The 12278-nt window shown below is 33.9% G+C and overlaps 1 protein-coding gene across 2 annotated transcripts in view; it reads left to right on the top strand.

Moving 5' to 3' along the window:
• LOC149795588 (protein mono-ADP-ribosyltransferase PARP14-like) overlaps positions 1-12278 on the top strand; it is a 120505-nt gene that overhangs the window by 34862 nt on the left and 73365 nt on the right. For both annotated transcript variants that reach the window (XM_089965424.1, XM_089965423.1), the window contains 3 exons: positions 753-1028; positions 2209-2303; positions 6532-6759. In XM_089965424.1, coding sequence (XP_089821550.1) covers positions 753-1028; positions 2209-2303; positions 6532-6759 — 599 coding nt within the window. The remainder of the gene's footprint in view (positions 1-752; positions 1029-2208; positions 2304-6531; positions 6760-12278) is intronic.

The raw sequence follows: 12278 nt of genomic DNA on the forward strand, positions 1-12278 counted from the left end.
AGATCTTGTTGTATATTGATACACTGCAAGGTCTTGTTGATGTATATGTATACACTGCCATATTCTGTTTATGTACATTTCAAAATACTTGTATGTTTTATCAGTATTTTAATTATTTTAATTACATTTCTGTAATATCTGCAATTCATTCCCACATTCCAAAAATCCTCAATATAGACTTCTAAAGTATTTGACATCTTTTGAAACTGCTGCAGAAGAAATAAATTTTATGAGATCTGATCTCATTTTAAAGATTAACAAATGCTCATCATTTCCAACAGTTTATCACAAAATTTAATTATAATGGCAACTTTTATTTTATATCACAAAAATGTCATGTATTTTAGATAATGTCTCATGATGGCAGCTTATGGAGTTTGACTGTTGAAAAATACATGGTTTATATGTTTTATATTCCCTTCCGTTAGTTTCAAATAAATATATTTTCTCAGTAATAGTTAAGTTGTGCACATTTAAAAAAAAAAATAAGAATAAATCTTCTGAAATAATACTTATTTATGTAATTTCAAATGATTACAATTCATTGTCTTTTACAATAAAGGTTTTTAAGTTTGCTCACCAAGGCTCATATAAGAAAGAAATCACAACTTCTTTCATAAAACTCCTTTGCATTGATATATGGGCCTGTTTATAACGTCATGAAAAACTCTGAATTAATTGAATAAATTACCTAAAAGTATAGGTTCATGATTTTGATATTAAATCCTGATATCTTAACCCATCAGTTTTAGGGGGCAGATTAATGGTGAAAGGAACTGCAGAAGGAATAAAAAAAGCCAAAGAACTTTGGAAAGAGAAAACAAACAAGATCATCAGTAAGTCGCACACCTTGAAGCGAGTGGGGATCAAGGAAGTATTAATGTCCGAGGAGCAGACAGGCATATTAAAGGCTCTTGAAAAGGAACACCGTTGCCTGATCCAGACAGAAACCTCAGATCTTTCATTGCAGATGGAAAAAAGTAGAGATATTGATGACGAAGAAAGAGTTTATGACTCAATTAATTATGGTAAATTTAAATTCAGTCTAAAATTGAAGCTGTTTTTTTTCTCTGGGATAACATTTGTAGTGTGTGTGGAAAAACTGTACAAATTATAAAAAAATTCTCTGGCTAGTGGCTTTGTGTGAACTATCTTGGTAAACACTTGCACATGGTTCATCATGGTGATCATATTTCATAATAAGATACTGTAAAATCTAACAATACTAGGAGCATTGGGGAAAATAAGTGTATATCAACAATAAGCAAACACAAACTTTCCTGTGTTTCTGGTGTAAACAAAAAGACAAGTCAAGCACAAAAATGCAATCTTTTGATATTCCTTATTAAGTGATTTGACAGATAATTGAACTATATACAGCATGTTACCATTACTGTTTTTTTCTCTTATTTTTTTTCATTTCTTAGATTAATTATATTTATGTAGTTGCTACAGATTTGATAATATGTAGTAATATTGTTGTAATTGGATGAATTTCATTATCCCTTAAGTTAAAGTAATCAAAATGTCTTATTGTAATGGGATAATGACATATGTTACTTGGGCCTGGGGTCTGCTTGTATGCTTGGTATAAGAGCTACTACCTATTCCAGGCATTGACAGTGTTGCCTTAAGCAAATATTGTCTTGTTTCTGGATTAAAGTTGTTGTAAATTCAATGAAAATTACACAGCAATCTTCAGATACTACGGATTAAAAACTTTTTTAGTTTCTGCTTTTACAAACTCAGGAACCTACAAATCCAGCTGTTAACCAATTTTGGTGAAGTTTAGGGTTCTTATGGAGAAGGCTTGAGTTTCTGTCTTCATGAGAAGAGTTTAGATCATAGTTTTGCCTTTTTAGGCAAATGAAGGAGTAGTGATATCACTTTCAGTGATGCGTTTATCTTCTGTCCATTCCATTAATTGGAAATAAGGCTTACACTACAGTTCTTTACTATTCTGAGTCAGAAAGGGGACATAATGCTAGCAAAGTCATTATGGAGCAATATGTGTGCATGTTTATTTGATGGTCAGAAAACTACAAGATATCAAAAAGTAAAAACAGAGAGACTTATTGTTTGTATTTGTTAAACCTATAATCCACTGAGTACTAAACACCTTGCTATAAAATATATAAATAAAAATTTATTATATTTTAAAAATATTTAATCACTTTATATCCTTCATCAATTCTTTTCTAATTGCAGAGTCCATGATTAAGGAAACACCCAGAAGTGTTCCATATAGGTGTCAAAATGGTTTAACAATTTCTTTGACCAAAGGTCAGCTGGCACAACAAAAGGTCAGTAGATATTACATGTTTATTGATTCTTTTTTATGTTGATTTGAGATTGGCTTATTGGTTGATTTATCGATTGGTTTCAGTATAATCAAGATAAGATAACTACTATCAAGATAAGATAACTACTATTAAAGGAACAAAAAACTTCAATTGCTATTAAATACTGTGTAATATATATCTTAAACTTTTAATAGAATGATCAGGAAAACTTTGCCCAATTGTAGGAGACCCACTGTGTTTGATAAACTTTAGAAAGTTGTCCAGGGCTTCCCAGTGGTTAAATTTGGAGGATGGATTATTGTCAGCAAATCATAGTACATACAAGATTATGTACTTGAAAAGTACTATCTTTAATTGAAAAAAAATTATTTTTGAAATAGTTAAATTAAACAGCTTGAGAAGCAAGATATTAATTATCAATGAATGTACACTTCTCCTTCAGTAACTTGCACACAGGAGAGTCCAGAAACACAGTATAAGTGAGGGCATGAATTACCAAAAGATTTAAAATGGATGCCATCCTCTCTAGATCTTGACCTTGAGAAGGCGAGGACTGGTGGGATACTTTTTAATGGTTTAATAGTAATTTATAATCACATTGGAAACTAATGAGGTTGTTTGCTTTCTGTATGAACTAACTTTATTTTCAACATAACCAACCTTTTGGAAGATAGTTAAGAATATTAAATAATATTATCTCCACCTGTGAAAATATCGTGTACTGCATCACTGCTTTTTTCATGTGCATGTGGACCTATTCAAGTGATAAAGTTGATTCAGAATTAAACAAGATTTTCTTGTTTTTGAAAAAATATTGAAATTTAGTTTGTGAAATGACAGCCATTAGCGAGGAAACTATTAGTAAAATATTGATACCACAATTTCATTGCAAGAGTTACTGCTCATTCTTGAGCAAACCTCTGAGTGCTAATTCTTCATGATGAACAGTATTTGTTAAATGAAGCATTTCATGCACCAATTGCTCCTTTTATTTGCTTTCCTTAATCACGTTTCCTAATTAGTAGGATAAACCTCTGATTAGTGTTAGATACTTTAATTATATTACCTACATAATAAAATATATAACAGTGTTCAGTTGTTCAATTGAAATGAGTTGATTGATCTGAAAACTACCCTGACTCTAGCAGACAGGTAGGATTTGCATGTCTTTTAACTTTTTTTTATTCCACATCTTCTGTTTGGTTTGATCCAAAAAACATAAGTAATGCAATAATACAAAGCAGGTACATTTTTAATTGATTGTAAATATACAACAAACACTTCTACAAATTGGAGATCAAAACATAGTTGGCTCATAATTAGGTACTCAGAAATGCTTCTGCATATAGCTGAGACAATAGATGCACTTTTCCTATTTGTATTCAAATGGACATATCACAGTTTTGATGATTACACTCAAACTAAATTAAACAATTGAGCGAAAACACAAATTTCACTTTACAAAAACTTGCTTAATTGGTATTGAGTTCTTAAAGTATTGCCAACAGTAAGCATTACTGACATTTTCATGGATAAAAATATCATCAAATATTGTTATATAAGGTGCAATGAGAATTTTGTATATAAAGAAATTTTAATATAATATCTTACTTTTTATGAAAAGGTGCAAATTTCATAATGCTGATTCATATTTCCAAGCACTAACTGTGATTTTGACAAAATGAGCAGTATATCAAAGCTAAATTGATCAGAAGTTTCTTCATGTTCAACAAATAGAGGTAAATTCTTTGGTATTTGTTAGATAAAAAATGTGATTCATGCCTGACCCCATAATAAAATGAATTATCAGGGAATAAATTATCAAGGGAGAAATTTGAAGTGTTCACATCACAAGTTTCTCCTGATAGGCTGTTGAACGTAATTACAAGGTTTAAATAACACACAATACATAGGTTCAGTAGAACTTTATTGTACATAAAAATAATCTTTGGCATGATGGGGGCAAATCAAATCACAGCACACTGCACCAGCTGAGCTCTGAATTTTTCCTATTTGAATACCTCAGGAAGAGAGACTTGGGGGAGTTTGTAGGGTTGTGAAGAGTGTCTGACACATGTGTGTGCAGCCGCAGGAAGCTGATACAAGGTATATAGGGACACTAATAACCTAAACTCGATATCTGATCCTGAGGATTGCTGTGATAACAGACATCAACCAGTACTCCACGCATGCACCGTAGGAAGTGGGTATGAAGTATATGGGCATAATAGTTGAGTACATTTAAGTACCGACACAAATTGGGGGTCAAAAGCAAAGTTGTGAAACCATGAAACTTTGCAATGGCCCTGTGACTATGGAACAGTGTGACTGTAATGAAGCCTTCCCCCCAAATTAATGATATATAAAGATGATAATGATTGAGAATGCAATAATGTCAAAAAAGAATGACTTTCAACTAAGTTTGGAACCGTATGATAATTCTGATGTACTGCATAAAGGTACAAATATTACATATATGGATTAGATATAACCATTTAGGAATTCACATGCCCACTAATAGATGATACAGCTGAAATGACAGTGTAGCATAGGATGTGAAAATGAATGACTAGCATGTACAGCTATACAACGTCTCTGAAGTGTTCCAAAATTGTAAGATGGTATCACTTATAAGTAAAGAAGCGGAATAGTACATTGCTCGACACAAGTGTGAACCAACTAGTGAGGGATACACCATGGCATTTGTCTCTGTGCGAAGTTATTTCTATCAGGGTGCCCATCGATATATCTACAATGTGCATTAGAGGACTATAAACCAAGGTTTAGATAAGATGGTCTGGAATTCCAACCTTTAAGTAGCACTCATGGTAGCCACCCCCATGTGGAAGGAGAGTCCATTATGACAATGTGAATCATAACCTAACTGGGACAAAATGACCTTAATGGTAGTGATAAAGAAAGTTCTACTTAAGGGGTGACCATTGTCCATGAGAAATAGTGGATCACAAGGGCAAGCTCCAGATAATAAACAAATACAGTGGAATTTCCTCATCACACAGTAAAGATATACAAGGACATCAAAGTACAATAGCATAAATATTAATATGATACACCTTGACAGAAATCATGAGTCTTGGATGCTGTAAGTTGCAGAATGACTAGACACTTATCCATTATCCAATATTATGTCTAACATACACAGATTGTTTGTTGCAGAAAAACGGGCTCCATGAATAGCAAATTCTCCACACCGCAAAACTGCATAAAAACTGATAAGCAATTTGTAGTAAAAGTTGGTGTAGTCATTCAATCCATAGAGGACCCAGTTGCTGTATAAATGCCCCAACTGACAGTGTTTGATCACATGCTGCAACTCAGTCATCTGACTGGTTCAACATGAAAACGTATCTAAATTTAGTTAGTAGCTTATTATACTGGCTGCAATGACATCATGTCTGGGCAGAGAAACCATAGTAGACATAGAGGGGCCCATAAGGGGGCAAGTGAAGAATGCACTATATATTACTTAAACTACATTTAATCAATTAAATTATAAATAACATGATACTGATTTCTGAAGTGATGGCTTATCAGATGTATTATGTATAACCTAATTTCAGTTTTCTATCCCTTAAAGTATCATTCAAACTTTTTTCAAAGTTGTATCTTAAGAGAAATGCATATAGAGGCATTTTTGTAATTCTAATACTTAGCAATAGAATTTCCATTAAAGGAACACCAACAATTGATGGTTAACCCATGTGGGTTATAGAGTTTATATGTATCAAATATGTTAGTAAAAAATATTACTATTTAGCTATTCATTGTGTGAGCTGCTCTTAGATTGGTAGTTGAATAAATTCAGAATGTATTTATATGCAGGTCAGACCAAGAAAGTTAAATTTCTAGGGTTTTTTTCTTGGTATTTTTTAAAAAGAAAGCAAGAAAGTAAATATGTAACACTAATACTTGCCAGACCCTGCTTTCCTAAAAATTTTCAGCATGAACACATACTTATCTTCAGATTTTTCCTGTTAAAATTGCATTAGTCAAATTAAAGGTCAGTATCTCAGTATGAAATATTTATCTTACAGAAGCTTACAATTAATCAAGTCGTTAAGCTTGAACTGTGTTTTGATTTAGTGTTGAGACATTTGATGAAACAAGGTTGGGAGTGTGTGACCTGTTTTATCAGTATCATTGGTGCTTTGACTAGATAATATCTCTTACTGGAAAATTCACTGAGCTGAATTTTTCTGTTTAATAGGTAGATGTGATCGTGTGTGCCACTTCCCCTGACCTTAATCTTGATAGTGGAGCTGCAAGTAAGTCCCTTCTTCAGCAAGGAGGTCAAGGTCTCCAGTTAGAGTGTAAAACAAAATATGCTGAGAAAATAAAGGAGGGGGAGGTAGTGGACATTGATGGGGGTGACCTGCAGTGTGACAAAGTCTACCTGACTGTGCTACCAGATTGGAGGAGAAGCAACAATGGACAAGTAATTATGGCTGATATAAAAAAAAATTCGTCATTGACAATTTTACACATTTTTATAGAAAGGACATATTTACAAATATTTGTTTTTAGAAACCACCAAAGAAGGTGTTCATATCTAGTCCAGCCTACCTTCAAGGGCACCTTGATTGAGCAACAACCTATCTTAAAGCCCCAGAGCTGCTGTTTTTCATAAATGTCACCATTCCAATCTATCTGAAGTTTGGAAGGAAAGAAGTCATTTCTGTAAAAGAAACTTTCTGACACTTGATGTTCTGTGAAATAATAATGATGTTAGGCTTAAAAGACTTGAGATAATCAGCTTAGAATTAATTAGATTAATTCTAAAGTGACATCATGCATTCAACTAGTGTCTAATAAATTAAGAACAACATCCACACATGGCAGACAAATTGATTCAGTAGGTAAGGGAAAGAGGTAGGTCTGCTTTTCTTAAGTGGTTCTGGGAAGTATGAAATTAAATAAGTTTGTACACATATCATGAATAAAATGCTTGATCTTTTTCCTTCATTTTGTGTACAATTTATTTACATTTGAAACAAAGTAATCTACAATAATATCGTAAGGATCACCTACTGTATCTCTAGGTGGTGTTCAAGGGTTCTACTGTTTACAATGGTGACATTATCAAATCTTTGTTCCAGCTCTAGACAAATTTGTATGCTTGTGAAAAATGGTCACATTTCTCAATTTGAGGGACAAGTTAACATGGCTCATAATGCAATGAATGATCAATATTATCTAGTTTTAAAGGAACCCAGCGATGTTTAGGATCAGTATCATTCAAGATTCCATATAATTTTTTGGGTGATTTGGCATGTAAAACATTTTAGGTGCAATAGCAGCACTGGGGCTTTAAACCACCACATAAGGTCTGTTAAAATCCTATAAGCCAACTTATTGTAGAAATGAACCTCAGTTAAACATCCAGCTGTCTTTGGAAGCCACTTATGAGTGTCACTTCTTATGCTGTTTAAAATAGGTTTGACTGTATTTATTATTGATGTAAGGGACACCTATCTAATATGGACAATGGATATAGTTTTGATGCAAGCAATTATTGTAAATAAACATAAAACACTTGGTACTTGGTTAAGTAGTGACATATGTGTACTGTCTTTCTGTTGATTTAAATTGCCCTATCACTGGAGCAAACACCTTACACATGTAAATAGTATTTGAATTGACCTATCACTTTAGCTGGCATCCTACACATCCAGTAGTGTTTGAATGGCACTATCACTTGAATAGGCACCTTACACATCCAATAGTATTTGAATGGCCCTATCACTAAAGCAGGCATCCTGCACATCCAATAGTGTTTGAATTCCCCTATCATTGGAGCTGGCATCCTACACATCCAATTGATTTGAATTCCCCTAGCATTGGAGCTGGCATCCTACACATCCAATTGTACTTAAATTCCCCTATCACTGGAGCTGGCATCCTACACATCCAATAGTATTTGAATTCCCCTGTCACTGGAGCTCGCATCCTACACATCCAATAGTATTTGAATTCCCTATCATTGGAGCTGGTATCCTACACATCCAATTGTATTTGAATTCCCCTATCATTGGAGCTGGCATCCTACACATCCAGTAGTATTTAAATTCCCCTGTCACTGGAGCTGGCATCCTACACATCCAATAGTATTTGAATTCCCCTGTCATTGGAGCTGGCATCCTACACATCCAGTAGTATTTAAATTCCCCTGTCACTGGAGCTGGCATCCTACACATCCAATAGTATTTGAATTCCCCTATCATTGGAGCTGGCATCCTACACATCTAATAGTATTTAAATTCCCCTGTCACTGGAGCTGGCATCCTACACATCCAATTGTATTTGAATTCCCCTATCACTGGAGCTGGCATCCTACACATCCAATTGTATTTAAATTCCCCTGTCACTGGAGCAGGCACCCTTCACATGCTACTGTATTTGAATGGCCTTATCACTAAAGCAGGCATCCTGCGCATCCAATAGTATTTGAATTGCCTTATCACTAAAGCAGGCATCATGCGCATCCAGTAGTATTTGAATGCCTTATCACTAAAGCAGGCATCCTGCACATCCAATAGTATTTGAATTGCCTTATCACTAAAGCAGGCATCATGCGCATCCAGTAGTATTTGAATGCCTTATCACTGGAGCAGGCACCCTGCACATCCAATAGTATTTGAATTGCCCTATACACCTCTCCCTCAATATCTTGCATGGAATGGGGTCCACAAACATAGACCACACTATTAGTGAGGGTTTGAGTTACCAAGGGACCTCCAAAAATTGAAAAAATCTGCTTAGACATTGAGAAAATTGTGGGGGTGGGGTTAGGGAACTTGGCTGTTTAAGAATTGAATCCTCATTCTACAATGACGTCGATAATAATTGTTAATATAGTGCTTTTTCTAATGAAGTTGTTTGTTATTCTGTGTAAATAATATTTATTTTAAAAATGTCCAACGTGAATGATTGTTCCAACTGGTTTCAGTAACCATCATCTGTATGCAAATTATTCTGTGTATTACATCATTGCTTTTTGTTTTGTTGATTAGTCTGGTTGCTGGAGTGGTATTTAATAGTATCCTGCAAAATCGGGAGTCATAGAAGCAGGGAACTTGACTAACTGTTGATACAACACCAAACAAGATTCCTTGCTTTAAAAAATGAGCAAAATTTGTTTCATGAAACAATCATCAATGTCGATACTCACTTTTGTATTGTTCATTTAGTACAATATTGATGTCGTGATTTCATTGGAAGTAATAATAAAAGCTCTGATCACCATTGAGAAGATCTCTAAGCGCTTGTTCAGAAATTCTCAGAAACTTGCTTGCCCACAATGGTCCGTATCTGTGAAACCAAGCTCTTTATTTTATGCAGTAGTTGTTTCACTTGGTTGCCTTGCTATCTTTGATCACAGTTATAAAAGAGTCGGTTCATTTAAGGTAGTTTATGTTACATACACAATAACATTTATAACAGTGTTCATTTGATCAAATGAAGTGAGTTCACATGACATACGACTAGGGCCACTAGATTTTAAGTTTGTAGGATTTGTGTGCCTTTTTAACTTTTCTTTTATTTAACCTCCTTTATTTGATTCAAACGTCATTATTAACATCATAATATAAAGAAGGCCAACTTTTAATTCAGCGCAACAATACAACAAATACTTCTGCATTAATCCGTTATCAAAACATGGTCAGCCTGTGGACATAGCTGTTACGGTAGATTGACATGTTTTACGTTTAAATACACATTACATTTATGATGATTACACTTAAGAGGAACTAAAAGATAGAATTAAAACACAAATTTCACTTAACCCATTACCTCTTGCGCCTTTATATGCCTTTACCTGATTTGCATACAAGCGAAATTGGACACCTCTACCTGATTTGCATACAAGCACCTTTTGACGCCTGCTGTAAACATCAGCCATTTTAAGTGGCTTTTGGTAGCACCACCATCTTATGGAAAAAAACCTATTAGATACTACATTCATTGTTGTGAATGACCATTACTTCACATGGTCACTGTTTAGGCTCTGGTCATAATCTGTTATTTAAAATAACTGGGTCATATTCTCCACTCTCCAAAATGGAGGTCAATGGATTTCGCTCAGTACTTACAGAGTTTTCACGATTAGAATCACAACTATGAAAGATTCAATAACTTAGGTAAAGGCTCTGATATTGATGTAGGCAGCAATTAGTTTTTATAAATTATCAAATTCAGATGACTTAGTGATGTAGATGCAGACAAAGAAATTGTAAATTTTGAGTATGAGAAATGGCAACTGCGGTTGGTCACACGGCTTCACTGACATGACGGTGAACAAATTTCTCTTAATTCTCTTAAGATTTTGAAGCAAATAAAAAATTCTTTTCATTGAAAAATAATTACCCAGCTATAACAATCGGACTTTAGTCTTAAATTTTTCTGTACATAATAGATGTATACCAAAAATGTAAAATGGTTAAAATTGCATTTATACTGTCTGATCTCTTGGGTGCACAAGTTGTTTTACCAGTGACAGACATGCTGGAAAGATGGCAGCATCAAAACAAGCACTGGTTGATGAGCTGGAAGGTCAGCTGTGCTAAAACAACTAGTCCACCAAGATATCAAACATTACACATATATTATTTATTTTATACTCACTTGTACAGTGAAACCCATCAAAACCGAAAACTCTAGGGACCAAATCATTTTGGGTTTCAAGAGGTTTTTGGTTTACTGAGGTTTTCACAGATTTGAAAAAATATGTCTATTATGAATACTTTTGCGAAAACATATAATTATGACAGAATGTCTGTGACAGGGATGGCACTGGCTTTAAAAAAGTTGTCACAAAAAAACTCATTATTTTTTGCTGGCAATTTTTTAAAAATGTTGCCATTTTCATAATACAGTATTATTCATTTATCTCAACATCCTCAGGACCAAGTTAATATTGTTGACATAAGCAGATATTTAATAAGGGGGTGGGGTCTGAAAATAAATTGAACTTTTGCATACAGGTGAAATTTTTAAGAGATGACCTGTTGCCAGTGACGGATTTATGCAGAGAAAAAAATATGGAAATTTTGATTACATATAGACATTCAACTAACCTGAAATACACTTATTAATTGACAACTTACATTTGTATAATACACTCCACAATGTTTTAAATAATATATATGCATTATATATGCATATAAACCCAGGACTGTATATACAATTTGAACATTTTTTTTTTGCCAATAAGGAAAAAAGTTGCAATTTGCGACATTGGCAAAGCCCAGCGCAATCCCTTGTGTGTGTGTAAGAATAGATGTTGTTTTAAATACATGTATTTCATGAACAATTAGCTGAATAGAAATTACATTTCTTACCTATATCATATTACAGTTCTTCCACATATAAATACAGTTCCCACAACAAGAAACATCTGTGGAATGAGATCCTTTTTATAACTTTACAATTAGAATTGGGTCTCCAAGTGGACAAGTGGTCTAAAGCACTCAGCGTTGCAGATCACTGCCATCTCATTTCTGTCTACCTGGGTTCAAATCTCGGATTTGTTATATGGGTATGTGAGAAAGCTTGCCAGTAGCTTCTCGTGGGTCAGTGGTTTTCCTGGGTTTTTCTGGGTTTGTCCTCCACCATTTATACTAGCAGCTATGTACAGCTGCCTATCCTGTGCTGAAAAATGCATTAAACCCTACAACAAGAACAATTAGAATTATGAATGATGCTCTATAATGTTGAAATAATCTGTATAATTCACAATGTTCACAGCTTATTCACTTTACGTACAACATTTGGGGATGCTTGCTGTCACTAAACTAATGGACACTTGGCTAATGGAATTTGATTTAGAAAACAGGAGTAATATTTCTAACTTTAAGATGTACTTGATCTGGTTAATTATGACATTTTACTAATCAGACTAGAATGTTCTGAATTTATGCTCCTGCAATTATTTTTGTTGTTGTCGTTACTATTATT

This window comes from Sinohyriopsis cumingii, chromosome 7, assembly GCF_028554795.1.
Source record: "Sinohyriopsis cumingii isolate HCF-2022 chromosome 7, ASM2855479v2, whole genome shotgun sequence".
NCBI classification, from domain to species: Eukaryota; Metazoa; Mollusca; class Bivalvia; order Unionida; family Unionidae; genus Sinohyriopsis; species Sinohyriopsis cumingii.